Here is a 23,296-nt window from a genome sequence, read left to right as displayed (position 1 = left end):
TGAATCAAGATGGAGCTGATTCACTGTCTACCCAAATGTTCTCACCCTTTGTTAATTTACATGACAACATCTCAAAATAACATTTCTGCTTTCTTTATAGCTCTTAAAAAATATATATATATATATATATTTTTTTTAAATATAGTCTTGTTGAATGTGGTCACAACCCTCACGGCTGTGCACTTAACTTAAAAGTGACCACGTATCTGGCATACTAATAACACATTCAGTCAGTGATCAGAGAGCCTCATGGTTGCGTGCATTTGATTGACACCAGCGATGGTATGCGTGATCACACAAGGCCCTGAGAGCGGCAACAAACTAACACTAACATGAATCTATTATTACCAGCTTATTGTCAGCACTGGAGACTTCCAGAGCCTGGCTTTGTTCTCGGCGGTGTTTGTGATGGCGGATCTAACCCTTTAATAATGTCTACATTTACAGCTACAGATACAGAGCGAGATTGTCATGCATGAATTAGTGCACTTTATTATCAAGCAGTGTCTGCATGTACAATGCATTGTTAACGCCGGGTTGTCGTAACTCTTATGATCATAAAGTGAGAATGTGGCATAACAATATGTTTACCAGATAGCAAGACAGCAGGGAGCTAAATACGTCAGTTAGAATGATAAGAGAAAAGCCTCTCTGGAGGGTCTGGAGAACTGTCACTCACCCAGGCATGGGGCCGTTCTTGGCCAGGTTGTAGACTTGACGGGGGTTCAGGAGGTACTGGAACTTTCGGAAGATCCTAGATAGGGAAGAAGTTTGTTAAAAAAAAAAAAACATCTCTTTCTTACCTTTTTATAATCTGAAGAACCTTCTTTTGCCACAAAGAAACTTTTTTGAAACAAAGGTTCTTCAGATATTAAAGGTTCTTTATGGGACCATTTAAACAAAAAGGTTCTTCTATGGCATTGTGAAGCACCTTTATTTTTAAGAGTGTAAAGGAAAGTAAAGGAAATACTAAAATGTATTTGAAATGCATTTATTTTATTTTAAGTATACTACAAATACATTTACATATTTATGTGCTTAATAAAAATACTCTGCAATTGTACTTTTGGTCAACTGACATACCTTAAGTCTGCTAAAGTGCAACTAATTTTGTGCTTAATGCACTTTAATTGTGCAGAAGAAGTGCAAAGGACCAACTAAATATATTCTGAAGTACATCTGATTGTGCTCAAGTGGAACTATTGCAAGTTTACTTCAGGCACACTTTAAATATCTTGCATTTATAGACTGATATTATACAGAGATCACACAATCCTTATTAATAGTGATATTATAAAAAACATTTTAGGCATAATGGTAAGAAATTTGCACTGTGCATGGGAAAATCTAAATATAATTTTATATGAGTGCGTCTTAATGGAATTGGAAGTATACTTAGTATGAAATACATATATTTTAAATAAATTAAGGCATGGAAAAATGGCATTAAATATCAATAAAGTCAATTTTGTTTTAACATGTGAGTATATAATGCATGTATACAAACAGGCAAAAACTTATTCACAAAAAAGTTTGTATTTTAGCAGAAAAACACCTTGAAATTGATGAAGAAGAAGTCTGTATATAATTATACTGTATATGGTGAACTATAAATGGTTAATATCATATTATATGTAATTTACTGAGAAATATTTTCAAATTAATATATATATATATATATATATATATATATATATATATATATATATTTTTTTTTTTAATAAAATGTCTTAATTTCTAAATTGAAAAAAAAAAACGTTTGTTTCTGGGTTTTTTCACTAATGAGCAGTATTTATTTAAAATAGAAACCTTTTACTTCATATGTCTTTACTGTCACTTTTGATCAATTTAATGCATCGTTATTATTGAATAAAAGTATTAATTTCTTTGTCAAAATTTTAAAACGGTAGTTTATAAAGATTAAATTAGTTACACTGGTGGTTAAATGCTATGGTAAAAACCTGTGAACAGGTTAACTGAAGTTGCCAACATGTAATTTCACTGTAAAATACTGTAAAAATTCTTTCTTCTTATTTTTATCACTAACGAACCTTATATGGTGTTTTTTTTCTTTACATTTTATGCCAATATTTAGTTAATTTTTAATGCAATATTTTAGTGTTATGTGTTACCCTGGCTTTCTATTGTACCACCTGTATTATTATGGAGGTTATCAGTACAGGTATAAAGATTTTGGTCACTTAAGTTTTGTATTTTGAATCATTTTTAAGTATTTCCAATGAATTTCTGGCAACCACAGATGCCATTTTTGTACATAAATTTAACAGGATATTTTGAATAGTAAAATTTTCAATAATAGATGGATGTGTTGGATATATTTGCAACAGAAACTGAGGATTTTGTCATTAATATTAAGAAATTAGCTGTTCAAGAAATACTGGTCATTATGGCCATCTCATCTAATATTGTCCATCAAGAGGAACTAAAATCTGATACGCATCTTTAGCAAGCCAAAAATGGACTGTAAATTGTAACTGATTTGATTAGATCCTCATTAAGGATGCCAGAAATAGATCTGAAACTGGAATTGTAACTCCAGAAGTTTCATCAACAACCTCGAACACATTCAACGCATTGCTAATTTGACTGCAACTGGTACGCAATGGTGTCAAACAAACTGTAGTGATGGATAAATTATGCAGATCGACTCAAAGACAGTTAAAAAGCTATATAAAAATACTGGAGTGTAACTTTCTTATTAAAATCTGACACCATCTTTCACAGTTTCTTACCTTTCGCCTTGTTTGCCTCCACTTTTAGGGTTGACGAAAACCAACAGCGGATGGGTACCTTCTAATGGCGTAATCTACAGATGAGAATGATAAAAAACATTACTAAAGTTAAGTTACTATCCTGTTTATCAAATATGTTAATGATATAGTATCCAATTTATTAATGATATGCATGTCAGAAAATGTGCAAAAAAAAATCTAAAATTCTTCTACGAAGTTTTTGCTTAACAATTCTATATTTTAACATATCTCATCTTCACCACCTTAATCTTAATTTTCAGTTAACACTGTGATTATTCTCTCTCCATTCTCTCATTAAACAGAGTTTAACGTCACATTGACGTTAATAGAGGCTGATCTGCTCAAATAGGTCTCACAATAACTCTTCAGTACAAAAAGTCTATGATGCACTACCAACGAAAAACCCACGTCATGAGACGCAACTGGCAAACCTTAGTAATCAGCTCCATATTTAGTCTTTAATGACAGTCTTTGACCATGAGTCACTTTTCTGCATGGATGCATGATGATTGTGGGGCTTTGGAGCGGACGGCGCACGCACAAACTAATCCAGAGAGTGTGAGTCGCCTTCCGGTGGACAGTGACACAGATGAAGCGCTTAAAACAGGACCCATCGAAACAATCCCAGCAGGCCCAGGTGAATTAATGAGCCGCCCGTCCAGTGACGAGTGATCCATTACTTCCTCTAATTATAAATAATAATCCTGATTATTACACTGGTTAGCCGCCGCCAGCCAAGATGGATGACCCAGGACATGATTCGTCTTTTTTCGTTCTGTCATTACCATGCTCAGGCAACACCCAATCACAGCGGGTCACTGCAGCCAAAGTGGGATTTGGAGCTACAATTGTAATATTGGGCACCAGGAAGTTAATTGTTGATATTATGTTAATGGACTTTTTTATTTATATATTTACATCTGAGTTTAATTAGAAGTGAACAATGCACAACATATCATACATTTGTGGCATATCAGTTTTTTTATATGCAGTTGATATTGGATTTACTGTTAAATGTAATTTAGCAAATATAAATATTTATTTCTGAAAAACAACAGTTTTTATACTGTATATCATCATGTAAAATTTTAAAACAATTATTTTAGTTGTTAGTGTTTTATTTTTAATTAATTTGTTTTTGTTTAAAATTGATTTATTCAGACAAAACAATGCTGAATTTAAATGTAAGCCACTTATAAAGCAGGACAAAATTATTAATTAATTACAAATAGGTAATAATACATAAAAATAGATAGAATATAGTTTTTTTTTTTTTTTACAAATTTAGATATTTAAAATATATATATATATATATCATCCCTAATTAAAATGTCATTTTAAATCACTTTTTTTTGTTTTGTCTAGACTAGTTCATTTAAATGGTGTGTGAAGAAAATGCATGCACGAAAAACATAAAAATTATAATGCATAATTTTTTTAACAGATTTAGACATTTTTAAAGAATTTATATCAGTGCATCCCTATTTAAAATCTCATTTTAAATCACTTTTTTTTTGTCTACAATAGGTCATTTAAATGGTGTGACGAATGTCAAAGTAAATATTCCATATTGTCCCTAATTAATATGAGATCATGAAAAATGCAAAAACATTAAATGAGTTAATAATGCATAAAAAATATATAGAATATTTTTTAATGTAGATATTTAAAAAATATTTATGTCAGTGCATCTCTAGTTAAAATATAATTAAATCACTTTTTTGTCTTCACACATCATTTAAATGGTGTATGAAGAATTTTACACATACAAATATTACATATTGTCAACACTAGGTCATTTAAATGGTGTGTAAAGAATTTATAAAAGTACAAATATTTCATATTGTCCCTAATTAATATGAGATCATAAAAGATGCATGCATGAAAAACACAAAAATTGTTAATAATGCATTAAAAAATGCATTTTACTAATTTAGATATTTTTTACAAATTTATATCAGTGCATCGCTATTTAAAACGTCATTTTAAACCATTTTTTCGTCTATGCTAGCTCATTTAAATGGTGTGTGAATAATTTATAAAAGTACAAATATTCTATATTTTCCCTAATTCATATGAGATCGCAAAAGATGCATGCATGAAAAACAAAAATAGTTAATAATGCATAAAAAATTACATAGAATCATTTTCTTTTCTTTTTTACAAATGTATATATTTGTAAAAGTGTATATCAGTGCATCCCTAGTTAAAATGCCATTATGTGAAGAATTTATAAAAGTACAAATATTTCATATTTTACCTAATTAATATGAGATATAATGCATGAAAATATATACATTTTTTACAAATTTAGATATTTAAAAAAATCTATCAGTGCATCCTTATTTAAAATATTTTTTTTTAAATCACTTTTTTTGTCCACACTAGGTCATTTAAATGGTGTGTGAAGAATGTATAAAAGTACAAATATTCCATATTGTCACTAATTAATATGACATAAAAGAAGCATGAATTAAAAACAAAAGATAGTTAATAATGCATTACAAATATGTAGAATTTTTTTTTAATAAATTTTGATATTTTTCAAAATTTATATCAGTGCATCCTTTTTTAAAATGTCATTTTAAATCACTTTTTTGTCTACACTAGGTAATTTAAATGCCGTGTGAAGTATTTAAAGAAGTACAAATACTCCATATTATCCCTAATTAATATGAGATCATAAAAGATGCATGCATGAAAAACATAAAAATAGCTAAACAAAATATATTAGACACATAGCATATCATAGTATGATATAGCACAGGTCAGGTTAACCTCCCAGATGTGCATTTTGCCTGATAACATTAGAGACTATTAGATTTCACTAAAGCACTGTGTTATTTTGTTCGATTCCGCCTGCAGGAAATGCACCCCAGGGACTTCCTGTTATTTTTAGTAATATCTGACTATAAGTGTGTGTCATTCACCTGTAGCCCCTGTCCATCCACTGATACCGAATTGGTCCTTTGTATCTTCCCCCGGCCTCCTGATTGGCTGGAGTCTTTTCTCAGAGTGGACTGTCTCTCCTGCAGTTAAAGGTCACATGTAAAGGTCTAAAAGAGCTGAGCTTTATATAACAACTGAGTCCCAAAATAACATGAAAACAGAGATATTACCAGTACAACAGGGCATATTGTGTTTGGAGGAAGTATGTGATCTCTCAGTGATCCGCAGTCGCATTCGGGCTTGACATGTGAAGCGCACTTGTTGTGTAACTACAAGACATGCATATAAACACTCTAATATCCACATGTGGTTATATGTCCAAAGCATTAAAGCTGTATTACAGTATGTATGGATACTGAAAAAGATATACAGTAAACTCACAGTAATCTGGCACCAGACACAGTGGAGGCCCGTTAGACCCTGGTAACACTTGATGGTTTTGTGACACTTATCACACTTGCTTAGACAGTTTCCCTCAACCCAGAAATGATGCATTATCTGTTTAAAAAAAAGGATTATGTTCATATGTAAAAACAAATGCATGCGACCCTGGACAACAAAACCAGTCATAAGGGTCAATTTCTTCTGAAATAATCATCTGAAATAAGTCAGGTTTCCATTGATGTATGGTTTGGTATAGGACAAAAAATCTAAATAATGAGAAAATCAGCTTTGGAGTTGTGCAAATGAAGTTCTTAGCAATGCATATTACTAATCAAAAATTAACTTTGATATATTTAGATCTTCATGGAACATGATCTTTGCTTAATATCCTACTGATTTTTGCCATAAAAGAAAAATTGATAATTATAACCTATACAATGTATTGTTGGCTATTGCTAAAAATATACCCGTGCTACTTAAGAGTGGTTTTGTGGTCCAGGGTCACATGTACGTACAGAGAGAAGAACAGAAGAAAAAATCTAACTACAGATATTTAAAAAATTAGCATAGGCTTTGATTCCGACTTATCATTGGTGTATTCAGGTCTCTGTTTAAACCAGGTTAATCATGTAATTAGCAATGCTTAGAGAGAGAATTTCTTTCTAATTTCATTAGCTGAAAAGAAGCCCTTGGTCTAAGCCCCGTGAAGCATTGGTGATCCAAGCGTGCTGGGTTTTAAGCACTACAATTTGACGCACCTCCGTGTTTTTCTTAGATTTGACGTATGTTTTGATGCAGGACAGGGGGGCTCGAGCCACACATCTCTCGTGAACGGTGTACTTACAGACTAGAAAACAGACAGACAGAAAATGTATTCACAGTGTAAAGAAAAAATCTGGTTTTTCAAGTTTTGTATCATTTTTAATACTTTAATAAATATTTTAAATGCATATATTATTATTATTATTATTATGTCTACAATTAAGTGTCAAAATGTGTTCATATATTATTTTTTTACTATAAAAAACATTTGAAATTACATTGTCTTGTGACCTTGCAACCATCTTCAATTCTTTGAATAGCACTGCTTAAAGATAAAATATTTAGTACACTAGCTTACTTACAGTACAATTCAAATTAAATTAATTAGATGGTTTTGCATTTGTCCGTTTTCACTTATAGTATAAGGCAAAAGAATAATAAGTGAACAAAAGTGACTGGTGGTTAATATGATAAATGTTGTGAGTTCTGATCTTACAGGAGCAGCAAAGGCCTTGCTTTCCCAATCCAATCAACATATTCAGACACAGGTTACAGTACGCAGGTTTACTGAAGTGCTTCAGTCTCCACACATGCTGGCCGTCATCCTTTACATTCTGCAAGACAAAGAAAGCAAGAAAGACAAAGATAACAGCGAGAAAAGGAAAGGAAGACAGCTATGAGGATTTGACAATGATAATACAACTGACAACTGCGATGAAAAACATTACATCAAATTACATAAAGTGTATTCTGGAATCCTGCTGACTCTGAGACAATGCGAAAGTTGAAAGGAAAGGAATATGTCTTGAAAAGTGTCAAATCTGCATCTTTAACTATATGGATGACAAGGGAAATAAATCAGGCACCAGGCTGCTAATGTAGAAGTCAAAGTATTTAAAATTAGTCGAGGACTCCATCTAGTGGGCAGAGTGTAACATCTCAATTTGTCAATACTGATGCACTGTATCTGTTCTTTTGGTTTGGAAGAATGGATAGATGGACAGACAAGACGGATGGATGATTGTATGGGACATGCACATGTAAATATGTAATGCTTCATTGATAATCACAGTTTCAAGTCCCAGCAGCACTAGCAGAGGAATGGTGGTCAGGCCACCCTGGACCCATTCTTCAAGAGAAACCATCCCGTCATGGTCATAGTCAATCTCCTGCATCATCTGCTCCAAAATCTAAAACAAAATCAATGAAGTTAGACCAAAAAACACGTTAATTATTAGAAAAACAATCTAATTTTGCTTACCGGCTTCAGTTCGGTGACGTCCCACTCCAGATATTCTGCAACATGCATCATCTGAGAAATAATATGCTCCAGTTCCTGTCAGAGAGAAAACATTATCTGAACATTTATTGTAAATTATTGCAGTATTTTATTGGTTTATTGTTATATATATTTATTATTTATTTATTTTTTGATATTTCATCATTTTATTGTTGTGTGTTTGTATACAGTCAAACCAAATATTCAGACAACAAATATAATTTTTGATATATTTTTTTACTAGTGGGTGCAGAACAGGATAGTTCATTTATGTTAGTGAAGATAGCAAAATAAACTGTAACATACTGTATTATACTCAAAAGTCCTTCAAACACTGGACTACCGGTAAAACGGCTAAAAAATATGAGACCAAAAATTTGAACTGACACTTTGTCCTGACCATGTTTCATCATACCTTTCTATTAAAAGTTATCTGATATTATCAAATAAATTTGTTCTGAGACAGTTCAACTCTGAGTTTTTGATATATTTTATTACCATTTTCTAAACTATAGCGAAAAAAATAATAATGATAATGTGAGAATGTTGAAGGTATCCGAATAAATTTTAGTTTGACTTTACATATATATATTACACACAACACTGTACAATTTTTTTTCGAAGTTGAAAATAAAAGTAATTGTTGGAGAGCATTTTTACAATAAAAAAAACCTTAATATTTAGTTCTTTATATTTTGTTTTATTTTATTCTTCAATGCAGACGTAAGCTTATGGGCAAGACTATAATAACGAGAAGAATAACAACGTGCAGTAAACGGTAAAACTGCACTACAAACCAGTGTGTTCATAATTAAAGACAACACATTAAAATCATATGGTAAGACACACCAATTTGCAAAATCAAGCAGTAAAAGCAGCTGTTTTGTACAGCTAAAAATAGCTGGACGCGATGAGACCGGAAGCCACACCCATTAAATTTACAAATGGCTGCGCCCACTCATACGAAAAAATAAGGTGTATAAAGACTTATTTATGGATATATAGAATTATAAATGAGTTTCCTTACTTCAACATGTACTTTTAACTTTATTTTTATTATTACCTCTGTTATAAACAGTAACGAGCAAAATTAATAATAGATTAGTAAATGTAAACAATCTAGAAATGAACCACTAGGTGGCGTTTGGAGTTAACACAACAATAATAAACTGGAAAAAAAACTGCTAAAAAGATGAAATCTCACCTTACTGTCTAAAAACCCGTTCCCATCTGTGTCATAAAGGCGAAACATGACTGCGACAGAAACAGAGAAGAGATAAGGAGAGAGTAGAAAAAGTGAAAACACTGCAGATTTAATACAAGGATAATTAATGCGTCTTAAAAAAACATCTGATAGAAGAATTGCTCTGTATTGTTCAAAAACAATAAGGACATCTATGGAAAGAATCTAACAATTCAGAGTGCAATCTCAGCTTTTCTACGAGGCATCATAAAGTGGATATCGCCATGGAAACCAGCAGCTCAGCCAATAGCAGCATCTCTCAAGACGACAATTCAATCAAGCTCAGCACAATTTAATCTAAACTAGCCCATCACTGATGTTTCTCATTCAAACTGTTTGCTCTTTTTTGCATAATAGCGTCTCAGAGGCAGTATTAGACCTTAGCAAGAGGTTATTAAGATCTGAACAGCGCCTAGCAACAGGTTTCTCGACTGGCAGCCTGGAATTACTATCATAAAACCATTAGAGATGTGATAAAACCTGCCAGTAGATGGCAGCACCGCCTCGTGTTTCCTCTATTATGGATCCCAATTATGGAACCAAACGGGAGCGTCTTCAACACTATAGATGACTTGTATGTGTACTGTAAGTTACTTTGAATAAAAGTAGGAAATTAGCAGGAATGCTACTTACATTCCAGTTTGTCTTCTGGTCGTCCTCCCTCCAGGAGTGAGAGGTAGCAGATCATATCTTTCAGCTGGATGGTGCCCAGAGGTTTGGACGTCGAGGACACCTTCGGTGGCGTGCAGTTTCCCTTTATAAGTTTTAGACCTTGTAAACCACAAGTAAGTTAAGTTTAACACATTACTTTTTGTTGTGTGTTTGCCCAGAACTTGAACTAGAATTCCCTGGGAAATAATTGTGAGATTTAATCGCTCTGTTGTTACACTAAGCTTGTTTCCCTGGTGGTGTTGTGGGAGAATAATGTTGTGGAGAATAAAGTTTATTGTTTTTATGACAAAGTAGTACAATTAAAAACAGGAATAAACAAAATATATTTGCTTTGTGTGCCTATGTGGCCAACATTATTTGTTTAAAGGCCTACTATACTGCTAGCATCAGCAAGATTTTTTTAACCATTTTTAAGAAAGATGCTCAACAAGACTGCATTTATTCAATCAAAAACACATTAAAACAGTACTATTCTGAACTACAATGTAACATATTTTAATATGTGACCCTGGACCACACAACCAGTCATAAGGGTCAATTTTCTCAATAAACTAAACTTTTATAAAATAAAAATAAGCTTTCCATTGGTGTATGGTTTGTTAGGATAGGACAATATTTGGCTGAGATACAACTATTTGAAAATCTGTAATCTGAGGGTGCAATAAAATCAAAATATTGAGAAAATCACCTCTAAAGTTGTGTATATTTACAGGATTTACAAAATATCTTCTTGAAACATGATCTCAATATCCTAATGATTTTTGGTATACAAGAAAAGATCCATACAATGTATTGCTGGCTATTGCAACAAATATACTCGTGCTACTTATGACTGGTTTTGTGGTCCAGGGTAACAGATATTTTAAAATGTAATTTTTGGCAAAGTCAGATTTTCAGTATCATTACGTCAGTCATCAGTGTCATTTTCTCTAAACTAAAGTAGCTTGGTGGTGGTTTCATGATTAGATATTACAGTACAGTTGAAGTCAAAATTTTACATGCACCTTGCAGAATCTGCAAAATGTTAATTATTTTACCAAAATAGGAGGGATCAAACAAAATGCATTCTATTTTTTATTTAGTACTGATCTACATAAGATATTTCACATAAAAGATTTTAACATGTAGTCCACAAGAGAAAATAGTAGTTGAGTTTATAACAATGACCCCGTTCAAAAGTTTACATACGCTTGATTGTTACCTGAATGATCCACAGCTGTTTTTTGTTTTTTAAGTGATAGTTGTTCATGAGTCCCTTGTTTGTCTAGAACAGTTAAACTCACTGATGCTTCAGAAGGAAACACAATGCATTAAGAGCCAACTTTTTGAATTTGAAGATCAGGGTAAATGTAACTTATTTTGTCTCCTGAGAACATGTACGTATCTTCTGTAGCTTCTGAGGGGCAGTATAAAATGAAAAAAAAAAAAAGATATTTTTGCAAAATAAGAAAATTGTACATATCTTCATTTCGGTCAAGCGCTTGAACCTCCTGTAATAGTTGCATATGACTCCCTCAGTTGTCCCCAGTGTAAAAAGATGGATCTCAAAATCATATAGTCATTGTTGGAAAGGGTTAAAATACACAAAAATGCTGAAAAACCAAAAAATCAGTTAAACCTGAAGATTTTTTCTGAAGAACAGTGAGCTCTGGGGCTATAATTATTCAGGTTACTCAATTAAATGCAGACGATCTCTGTTCTCTGCATATGTAATAAAAGATCCTCTCGTTGACAGTGGATTTGTTATTGTGATAATCAAACAGCACAAACCTTATCTTAATCTTTATGTGCTACTTACGTCATGTCCCCAGTGTAAAAATGCTGAAAAACCAAAGAATCAGTGAAGCCTGAAGAATTTTTCTGCAGAACAGTGAGCAGTTTAACTGTTCAGGACAAACAAGGGACAACTTTCACTAAACAAACAAACAAACACAAAAAAACACAGCTAAGGATCATGCAAGCAACAACACCGTTTTAAGAATCCAGCATATGTAAACTTTTGAACAGGATTAATTTTATAATTTCAACTACTATTTTCTCTTGTGGACTATATGTGAGGGTCTTTTATGTTAAATATCTTATTCAGGTCAGTATTAAATTAAAAAAAATGCATTTTGTATGATCCCTCTTATTTTGGTAAAATAATTATCATTTTGCAAATTCTGCAAGGTGTATGTAAACTATTGACTTCAACTGTATTTGTTTTTCTCAGCCTGCGTGAATGGGCATATTTCATTTACCTATGATTCTCTGCTTGTCTGTCATGGAGGGGCTTGGCTTGGGGTCATTGTTGCAGAAACTGAGGAAGAGATGCTGACAGAACTCCTCAGCAAGTTCATTCTCCAAGAAGGTCTCCATGAAGAGCTTGAAACTCTCAAAGTCAATTTCCTGCTAAAGGTGATTAACCCCGTTACTCTGGTTAACACTTCATACTGACCAAATAACTGCAGACTGTAAAACCATAAAATGACAATTTACCTGATTGAGGATTTCTGGCTTCTATGCAGCACACAATGACAAGTAAAACCATCTTCAGTAAATGAATGGCAAGCAATTACGAATACTGAAATGATTTCATTACCCAAAAGAAACATCATATAGGCTCTAATAAAACATCATATACGGCTCTAATAACCTCTGAAATTCGATCATCTTCATAACATTCGGTCCAGTACAGCATTCTTAGCTCAGCATGAACATTGCAAAATAGTGTGCTTCACACAGCCATACAGAGTTGCAATACCTCTTCAGGATTATACTTGGCCAGAATCCCATCTCCGTGAAACTCCTGGAGAACCTCTTTTAGCTTCTTAGTTGTGTCTGCAACAAAGTGGTAAAACAAGAGGAAGATACGTTATCTTTTTTTTTTCACTTTCATTATTTACTCACCATCATGTCATTCCGAACATGTAAGAGCTTTGTTCATCTTCGGAACACAAATTAAGATATTTTTTGATGAAATCCAAATTTCATTTGCACACAAAAAGTATTTTCGTAGCTTCATAAAATAAAGGTTGAACCATTGATGTCACATGGACTATTTTAATGATGTCTTAACTACCTTTCTGGGCCTTGAACATGGTAGTTATATTGCTGTCTATGCAGGATCAAAAATCTATCAGATTTCATCAAAAAAATTCATAATTTGCGCTCTGAAGATGAACAAAGGTCTTAAAACAGTGTATCTTTCAGTAGATCAGTCCAATAATACTAGAGCTCACAACTTTCAAAGCTGTAAGACTTTCAGCAGCAGAGGGGTTTCATATCCCTCCTGTCTCTTCACTAATGACACATATTGTTATATTACATGCTAGCAAATCAGAATGAGAGAAACCTTGGCCTGGAACAGGAAACAGCGGGCTCTGGGGGTATCAATTATTCAGATTACTCAATTAAATGCAGACGATCTCTGTTCTCTGCATATGTAATGAAAGATCCTCTCCCTGACAGTTGATTTGTTATGTATGAATGCAGGTTTTGTGATAATCAAAACAGCACAAACCTGTTTCTTAATCTTTATGTGCTTGGTGTGTTATTGAATCTGTTACATCAAGCAGATTATTGTTACTAAAATGGTCTACGAATAGTTTTATCTCTTTATCTTAACGGTAAACGTAATAAATAATGGTGAAAAACGGTCTTCTTTGACAGCAAACACTGGGCTTTTCTAACCGTTTCCTCCAAAAAGCGATTATAGATGACACTTCATTCAGACTGACTCCCGCCGCAGCATTAGCTCTCAAAGGAATCGGCGTTCATCATGGATGGATTTTGTATTTAGGGGAATTAATAACTGTCAGTCAGAATTTTCTCTCCCCTCGTAGCCTGGTGCCGATTGGATTAGACTGAAGTCTTAACCTTAAGCTCCAGACAGGAAATGACATTTTCTTAAGTGACACATGCACAAAAGCCGTTAAGTGGTTCGATTTTTATTCCAGTGAAATGGCAGCCTGTCAGCGTGGGTGGAAGATGCTCTTTGGATAGTGAAGAATAAGCTATGGATTGAAAAAGTATTATTTGGCTTTTCCAGCTCAGAAACATATACCTGAATTGAACCAAATCATATGCATTGATATACAAATATTGGACCAATTTGGACTTATCAACTGAAGAATTACAGGGTAAAAGTCTTACATTGTGCATAGTCTTGAAGAAGAGAGAACTCGTTTGGACTCAAAGTGACCCACTTTTCTTCATTCGACATGCTGTCCAGTGTTTATCTGCCTCTGTTTACATACATAAGATCCAGGAGCTCAGCCTCTGTGGAGAGAATGAGAAAACTGTCAGTCATCTTGTGAATTTTAACTCATCTCGTGTAATATAGTCTACTGTAGCTTAGTTCCGTGTTTTGTGATTCTGTACTTGGCATTGGTTATTACAGAACAACAAGACAACCATCTGTGTCACATGCCATCAATTAATTGAATGTGCAACATCATTCCAGTCAATACTGCAGTCAAAGTTAGACTTGATCTCAGTGACTGGCACTGCTTCATGTGAAGCAATGCTTTTAACTGTAAAAGCATGACTGGGTCCTAGCTACTGTTCAAAATTATTTTGAAATAAGTCTTTTATTCTCACCAAAGCTTCATGTATTTAATGAAAACTACAGAAACTAAGAAAATTAGAAATTAATATTAATATTGTGACATTGTGAGAGTTTAAATTATTATTTTATTTTTTGCCTGTGATGTCAAATCTGAATTTTGAGCATCATTACTGCAGTCTTCAGTGTCACATGATTCTTCAGAAAGCATTATATTATGCTAATATGTTGATTTGGTATTTTTGTGTAAACTGATAGTTTTTTTTTACTAAATAAATACAACAAAAAACCTTACTAACCCCAAACTTTTGAATGGTAGTGTACACAATCTAAAATAATAATAATTATAATTATAAAAACCTCCAATTATCAGCCACATTTTAGCTTAACATCCAGTCTAGATATTTTTGAGCTATTCAAGATAACTACAGTTGAAGTCAAAATTTGACATACACCTTGCAGAATCTGCAAAATGTTAATTATTTTACCCAAATAAGAGGGATCATACAAAATGCATGTTATTTTTTATTTAGTACTGACCTGAATAAGATATTTCACATAAAAGACATTTACATATTTTAGTTGAATTTATAAAAATGACTCTTCAAAAGTTTACATATATTTGATTCTTAATACTGTGTTGTTACCTGAATGATCCACAGCTGTTTTTTTTTTTGTTTTTTTTAGTGATAGTTATTCATGAGTCCCTTGTTTGTCCTGAACAACTGAGCTCCCCGCTTTTTTCAGAAAAATCCTTCAGGTCCCACAAATTCTTTGGTTTTTCAGCATTTTTTTGTATTTGAACCTTTTCAAATACATCTTTTCACACTGAGGACAGCCGAGGGATTATGCAACTATTACATAAGGTTTAAAAACTCACCGATGCTTCAGAAGGATAAACGATGCATTAAGTGCTGGGGGTAAAAACTTTTGAACAGAATTAAGATGTGTACATTTTTCTTATTTTGCCTACATTTTTTTTTCATTTAGTACTGCCCTGTAGAAGCTACAGAAGATGCTTACATGCTCCCAGAAGCTAAATTAAGTTAAATTTACCCTGATCTTCAAATTCAAACTCTTAATGCAATGTGTATGTAAACTTTTGAACGGGGGCGTTTTTATAAATTCAACTATTATCTTGTGGACTATATGTAAACATCTTTTATGTGAAATATCTTTTTCAGGTCAGTATTAAATAAAAAAATAACATGCATTTTGTATAATCCCTAATCAGAATCCCAGAAAACGTTTGACTTCAACTGTATCTCATCGAATAATAGAAAATACCGTGTTCTAAGTTTTTGTGGCGAAAATGTAGATTCCAAATTAATAATCAGTTAGGGGAGCAAGCATTCTGTTGCAGTTATATAGATACATCAATAAACTGAGAATTATTTTCATATTATAGCCAATAACTGATAAATGGCCAATATAAATTCTACACTATTTTGCATAAATAAATTTAAAATAAACTACTAGAAAGTAAAAACAACCACTTTATATTAGCATTTAACTTTATACGATTGCATTTAATTATTAGTGATTATTAATATTAGTGATATAAGTGAAGTTATTAGTGATCATAAAGGTTGTTAGATTATGGGAAAGTTAATCAATGTAAATGTATCACCGTTAAACTACGATTTTCATAAGAAATGATGATTGTCACATTAAAAAGGAAGAATCTGAAATAAAACGCTCTCATGCTCTCATCCATTTCTGAAGTATTCTACAAGCTACTGAAGGAAAACTCTGCAACTCAATTCCACATCCTGTCATGCCTATGAACTTCCTGCGACAAGAGCAGGAAGTGCCTGAGGCAAGTGTCTTTTCTGAAAGATAATTTGTATTTATGAATAAAAGTACTTGCCATGTCAAGAACCCAAAACAAACTCTGTTACCTCAGGCTACGAAAAACAGATGATCTTGGCCTCGTCTTGACCTTAACCCTCATTCAAAATGGCTTTTACTCACAGCTCACTGTTAAAATCCCCACAAGCTGACAAATGATGTGCTGCATGAGCATAAGCGTACGAAACATCAAATACAACAGTGTTTGTTCAAGCCTGTCACCGTCGGTCTGCAATACAGCCTTATGCACATACAGTCAAGAGCTCCATCATGTTGTCACTGGTAACAGATTGATCACTATTCCCTCTTTCCCACAGACACAAGTGCAAAACGGAGTTCCACTCACCTGATGCTTCTCAAAGTCAACAGCAGCGATCCAGCAGGCATGTTATGCGTTTTCCTGTATTGGCTGGAGGGAACGTCACCTGCAAGCATTCCTCTCTCTTCTAAGAGAACCACTGTGTTTGTATCTATGGGCAAATGAGCGTGAGAGAGGAGCGCTGGAGAGAGGGAGAGCGATCTACTCATCTGCAACAATCAGTTCTGGTGCCTCTGTTCGCATCACACACACACACACACACACACACACACACTCCCCCTCCCTTCCTCTTTTTCCTCTTGATCTCTCCATCTTGCCATTTAGCAGGCTGTGGATCTAGGATGCAATACTGGAAGGCTGTGCTGCACATTATGCAGCCTACTGAGGGTGAGTTAGGGTAGAGGATGTCTACTGTAGAGATTCCTTCAAGTCCCAGCAAACTTAGGGATGCCTTAATATGAAAATTATGTGTAACATTGTATATTAACTTTCATAATAACAAGCAGCATCAAATGATGCTGAATTAGTGTTGTTTCATGTTCTTGGTTATTGTGCTTCTTTGTTGTGTGACAGTAAGTGAGAAACATTTGTTTAATTCTGATTCTGAAGCTGTGAAGTAAATACATTCTAATCTGCAGGACAAATGAACCACATTTAGAAATATAGAGAACTTTTTTTTTTTTTTTTACATATTTTTTTAAAATTACATTTTTTTGGCAAAAAAAAAAATTGTAGAACAAATTAACCACATTCTGAAATATGCAGATTTTTTTTTTTTTTTTTGAAATTTTTTGTCAAAGGTTTGTTTAGAAAGTTTAGAAAATTAGACATTTTTAGAACAAATTAACAATTCTTATGAATATGCAGAAATTTATTATTTTAGAATAAATATCTTAAGAGATTATACCTTTTTTTAAAAAAAAACTGGAACACATTAACTACATTTATAAATGTGAAGAATTTATTTATTTTAATATTTTTCTTTTTTTTTTTTGCTAAAAACGGTAGAACAAATTAACCACATTCAGAAGTAAGCAGAATATCTTGTAATGTTTTTGATTTTTTTAAAGATTTTTTGGGGAACCACATTTTTAATTTTATTTTACATTATTTTTATTTTACATTATTTTTTATTTTTTATGATGTTTTTTGGCAAAAAAAAAAAATCAGTAGAATAAATTACCCCACATAGAAATTAATTTCTTGTCATTTTGTATTTTAAAATGTAATTTTTAAAAACAATGATTTAGGATAAGAATAATAAAAAATTTATATATTTTTTGTATATGCAGAACATTTTTTTTTTTTTATTAGATATAATTTTTTAAATATTATACCTTTAGAAAAAGTAGAAAAAAATAAATACATTTAGATATATGGAGAATTTTTTTTTTTTATATTTGTAGATAAATTAACCACATTCCGAAATATGCAGAATATTTGTATAAATTAGTTGAATATTTTTGAAGAAAATTTTAGAACAATTTTTATAAATATGCAAAACAAATTTGTATTATTTTATTAATTAAAATAATTTTCAAAGATTATACCTATAGAACTAATTAACCACATTTGGAAATATAGAGATTGTTTTGGTCTTTTTTTTATATAAAAAAAAATGGTAATTGGTAGAACAAATGAACATTCAGAAATATGCAAAATATTCAAATTTTGCTGAATTTTTAAAGATGTTTTTCAAAAATTATACCTTTAACAAAAGTAGAACCTCAAAAAAGTTTTTTGTTTTTTTTGGCTACAAAATTGTTAGAACAAATGAACCACATTTAGATTTAAGCAGAATATTTGTATAATTTCGTTGAATATTTTTAGATTTGTTTAGGATTTTAAAAAATATGAATATTCAGAACAAATGTTTAATTTTTTTGATTTTTTACAAATATTTTTCAAAGATTATACCTTAAAGTAGAACAAATTAGCTGCATTTATTTGAAACAAAAAACTTTAATAACATTCACATTTTTCTTACTTTTTTATAATCTGAAGAACCTTCTTTCACCATAAAAAGTAGTACCTTTGAAGTACCTTTATTTTTAAGAGTGTATCTGTAAGAAAAATGTGCAAAAATGAAACTTTTAGTTGCATGCATCATCATACCCTTTGCCGTAGGGCTAAATCTCTTGGATGTTATGCATGGGACAGCTGGTTCATTCATTTTGTTTACATCCTTAGAGAATTAAAATTCATGAACTGTAAAGCAACTGACAGCTTTTCCAAACTTTCTGCATCCCCTCTATTCACCTGAACAACTCCAACCACATCTGTCACACAACTGAAACATAACTATAAGTTAAAAGCACAGTTCACCCGCAAAAACTTAAACTGTAAAATCGTTCAAACATTCTTCAAATTATCTTTTTTTTTGTTCCACAGTAGAAACTCAAACAGCTTTGGAACAACAAGAGGGTGAGTAAATGATGACAAAAATGGCATTTTTGTGTAAACTATCCCTTTAATTGAACCAGTACAGCATCTAAATGTACTGTGCGCATCACTTTTCAATAAATAGCTGTTTGGAAGCCATTAGCAAATGCAAATTACTCCCAACTGTAAACATGTCTAGTTGGAAAATGCAACCTAAACGCCACATATTTTATTAACAATCTAGTTACAATGATAAATGAGGCCACAAATCCCATAATGCTGTATATTTTACCGTGGTCAACATCCCGTGGACGAGTTTCATTCCAGGCTAGGAGACATAAAGGATGGGCCCGTTTCTTTCTAGTTCTGCCAGTTGGTACAAGCAGTGTAATGCTATAATCTGAACATGAGTCATTTGGGTCTTTTCTGGCAGCAGAACACCACATTTGAGAGGCTAACAGGACCCATCTGCCATTTCGATGAGGGCACGGGCCTGTTATTTTCACCACATTATACATTTTACCTAATCAAGCCTCTGAAAATTGTTTCCAGTGGATTGCATTGTGTACTCGTAATGCAGATCTTACAGTCGGCACTTAATAGCGTAATAGACCGACAAAATATCTGTGCAAAAGAGGTTCGGGTCACTGCTAATGTGAGTTATCCTCACATCACTGAGCTTTTAGCTCAAACTCAATGTGCAGGCATGCAACTAACAGTCGGTCATGTCAGGAAAGAGATTTGTGTCAAACCAAGCTGTCATGTGAATATATACTCAAAAAAATGCTGGGTTAAAAATAACCCAGCGATTGAACTCAGCGATTGGGTTAAATGGGTAGTTTTATTTAACTCAACTATTGCACAAAACTACCCAAAATAGATTGGAGGTTATTTTTTTAATGTTCAGTAAACAAAGATTTATTAATTAGTTGAATAAGTAATAATTAAACAACTAGATGAGTAAAGTTTGCAGACAAACTTTGAAGTTGGCTAGTTTGAAGTTTGAAATAACTTTGAAAAGCTTAAAATTTAAATTTCATTGTTGAAACTGAAGTTTGGGAAACATTGTGGGAACACATTTCTAGGATGAATCAGCATGATTTAAGATGGTTTACCCATGCTGCTAACAGCAGTTAGCATGTTGCTAGCATTATTTAACATGTTAGCTTGATTTAACATGAATTAGCAAGTCGCTAGCATGACTCAAACATGATTAACAAGTTACTAGCCTGTTCCTAACAAGATTAGCATGTTACTAGCATGTTGTTAGCATTATTAGTCACTAACATGTTACTGACATGATTCTAAAATGATTAACATAATACTAACATGTTGCTAGCATGTTTCTATCATAATTAGCAAGGCATTAGCATGTTAACACGATTTACAAGTTACTAACATGTTGCTAGCATGATTAGAATGATACTAACATGTTGCTAGCATTATTAACAAGTTAGTAGCATGTTTCTAGCATGATTCCAACATGATTAGCATGTAGCTAGCATGTTTCTAGCATGATTAACAAGTTACTAACATGTTGTTAACATGTTTCTAGCATGATTAGCAAAGCTACGAACATGTTGTTAGCATGTTTAACACGTTACTAACATATTGTTATCATGATTAGCAAGTTACTAGCATGATCATGTTGCTAATCATGTTGCTAGCATGATTAACAAATACTAACATGTTGCTAGCATGTTTTAAGCATTATTACCATGTTAGTAGTATGTTGCTAAGATGATTTGGATGTTGCTAGCCTGCTCCTAATAAGAATTGCATGTTACTAGCATGTTGTTAACATTATTAGTCACTAACATGTTATTGACATGATTCTAACATGATTAACATAATACTAAAATGTTGCTAGCATGTTTCTATCATAATTAGCGAGGCATTAGCATGTTAACACAATTTACAAGTTACTAGCATGATTTTAGTATGATTAATAAGTTGCTAACATGACTCTAGCATGATTAACAAGTTACTAACATGTTGCTAGCATGAATAACAAATACTATCATGTTGCTAGCATGTTTTAGCCTGATTAACATGTTATTAGCATGTTACTAACATATTGTTATCATGATTAGCAAGTTACTAGCATGTTGCTAGCATGATTAACAAATACTAACATGTTGCTAGCATGTTTTAAGCATGATTGACATGTTATTAGCATGTTGCTAACATGATTTGGATGTTGCTAGCCTGCTCCTAATAAGAATTGCATGTTACTAGCATGTTGTTAACATTATTAGTCACTAACATGTTACTGACATGATTCTAACATGATTAACATAATACTAACATGTTGCTAGCATGTTTCTATCATAATTAGCAAGGCATTAGCATGTTAACACAATTTACAAGTTACTAACATGTTGTTAGCATGATTAGAATGATACTAACACGTTGCTAGCATTAACAAGTTAGTAGCATGTTTCTAGCATGATTAACAAGTTACTAACATGTTGTTAACATGTTTCTAACATGATTAGCAAAGCTACGAACATGTTGTTTGCATGTTTAACATGTTACTAACATATTGTTATCATGATTAGCAAGTTACTAGCATGTTGCTAGCATGAATAACAAATACTAACATGTTGCTAGCATGTTTTTAGCATGATTAACATGTTATTAGCATGTTGCTAACATGATTTCCATGTTGCTAGCCTGCTCCTAATAAGAATTGCATGTTACTAGCATGTTGTTAGTATTATTAGTCACTAACATGTTACTGACATGATTCTAACATGATTAACATAATACTAACATGTTGCTAGCATTTTTCTATCATAATTAGCGAGGCATTAGCATGTTAACACAATTTACAAGTTACTAACATGTTGTTAGCATGATTTTAGTATGATTAATAAGTTGCTAACATGACTCCAGCATGATTAACAAGTTACTAACATGTTGCTAGCATGAATAACAAATACTAACATGTTGCTAACATGTTTTAGCATGATTAACATGTTATTAGCATGTTGCTAACATGATCTGCATGTTGCTAGCCTGTTCTTAACAAGATTAGCATGTTACTAGCATGTTGTTAACATTAGCAAGCTACTAACATGTTACTGACATGATTCTAACATGATTAGCATGTTACTAGCATCTTGCTAGAATGTTTCTATCATAATTAGCCAGACATTAGCATTTTGACATGATTAACAAATTACTAACATGCTGCTAACATGATTTTAGTATGATTAATAAGTTGCTAGCATGACTCCAGCATGATTAACAAGTTACTAACATGTTGTTAGCATGATTAGAATGTTACTAACACATTGCTAGCCTGTTTTTAGCCAGATCAGCATGTTGCTAGCCTTATTACCAAGTTAGTAGCATGTTTCTAGCATGATTAACAAGATACTATCATGTTGTTAACATGGTTGTAGCATGATTAGCAAAGCTACTAGCATGTTGTTAGCATGTTTAGCATAGTATTAACATGTTATAATGATTAGCAAGTTACTAACATGTTGATACCATGATTAACAATTATTAACAGCTAGCAACATGTTAGTGTTGCTAGCATGTTAACAATTACTAACATGTTGCTAGTCTGATCTTAACAAGATTAGCATGTTACTAGCATGTTGTTAACATAATTAGCAAGCTACTAACATGTTACTGACATGTTTCTAACATGATTAACATGTTGCTAGCATGCATTTTTAGTATGATTAATAAGTTGCTAGCATGACTCCAGCATGATTAACAAGTTACAAACATGTTATTAGCATGATTAGCATGTTACTAACATGTTGCTAGCCTGTGTTTAGCAAGATTAACATTTTGCAGCATTATTAACAAGTTAGCATGTTTCTAGCATGATCTCAACATGATTAGCATGTAGCTAGCATGTTGCTAACATGTTGTTAAGATGATACTAATATGCTGTTATTATGATTACCAAGGTAGTAACATGTTGCTAGGATGATTAACAATTACTAACATGTTGCTAGGATGATTAACAATTACTAACATGTTGCTAGCATGTTTTCAGCAAGATTTTCATGTTATTAGCATGATTCGCAACGTGATTCTAGCATGATTCGCCTGTTACTAGCATGTTGCTAACATAAGTTACTAGCAAGTTACTAAAAAGATTCTAATATGA

At 32.5% G+C, this 23,296-nt stretch overlaps 1 protein-coding gene across 1 annotated transcript in view; it reads right to left on the bottom strand.

Annotated features, from left to right (window-relative positions):
* dgkb (diacylglycerol kinase, beta) overlaps window positions 1–16,946 on the bottom strand; it is a 64,141-nt gene extending 47,195 nt beyond the window's left edge. Inside the window, exons 1-16 of the mRNA XM_073817583.1 lie at window positions 16,807–16,946; window positions 14,198–14,323; window positions 12,807–12,883; window positions 12,542–12,562; window positions 12,304–12,451; window positions 10,025–10,162; window positions 9,353–9,402; window positions 8,131–8,205; window positions 7,940–8,059; window positions 7,366–7,483; window positions 6,866–6,954; window positions 6,105–6,221; window positions 5,894–5,992; window positions 5,705–5,803; window positions 2,754–2,827; window positions 680–754 (exon numbers count right to left, since the gene is read on the bottom strand). Of these exons, the coding sequence (XP_073673684.1) occupies window positions 680–754; window positions 2,754–2,827; window positions 5,705–5,803; window positions 5,894–5,992; window positions 6,105–6,221; window positions 6,866–6,954; window positions 7,366–7,483; window positions 7,940–8,059; window positions 8,131–8,205; window positions 9,353–9,402; window positions 10,025–10,162; window positions 12,304–12,451; window positions 12,542–12,562; window positions 12,807–12,883; window positions 14,198–14,267 (1,370 nt within the window). The 5' untranslated portion in view covers window positions 14,268–14,323; window positions 16,807–16,946. The remainder of the gene's footprint in view (window positions 1–679; window positions 755–2,753; window positions 2,828–5,704; window positions 5,804–5,893; window positions 5,993–6,104; window positions 6,222–6,865; window positions 6,955–7,365; window positions 7,484–7,939; window positions 8,060–8,130; window positions 8,206–9,352; window positions 9,403–10,024; window positions 10,163–12,303; window positions 12,452–12,541; window positions 12,563–12,806; window positions 12,884–14,197; window positions 14,324–16,806) is intronic.
* Between the last annotated feature and the right edge of the window lie 6,350 nt (window positions 16,947–23,296).

Source organism: Garra rufa, chromosome 14 (assembly GCF_049309525.1).
Source record: "Garra rufa chromosome 14, GarRuf1.0, whole genome shotgun sequence".
Lineage (NCBI taxonomy): Eukaryota > Metazoa > Chordata > Actinopteri > Cypriniformes > Cyprinidae > Garra > Garra rufa.
This window is presented reverse-complemented; position numbering and strand designations above follow the sequence as displayed.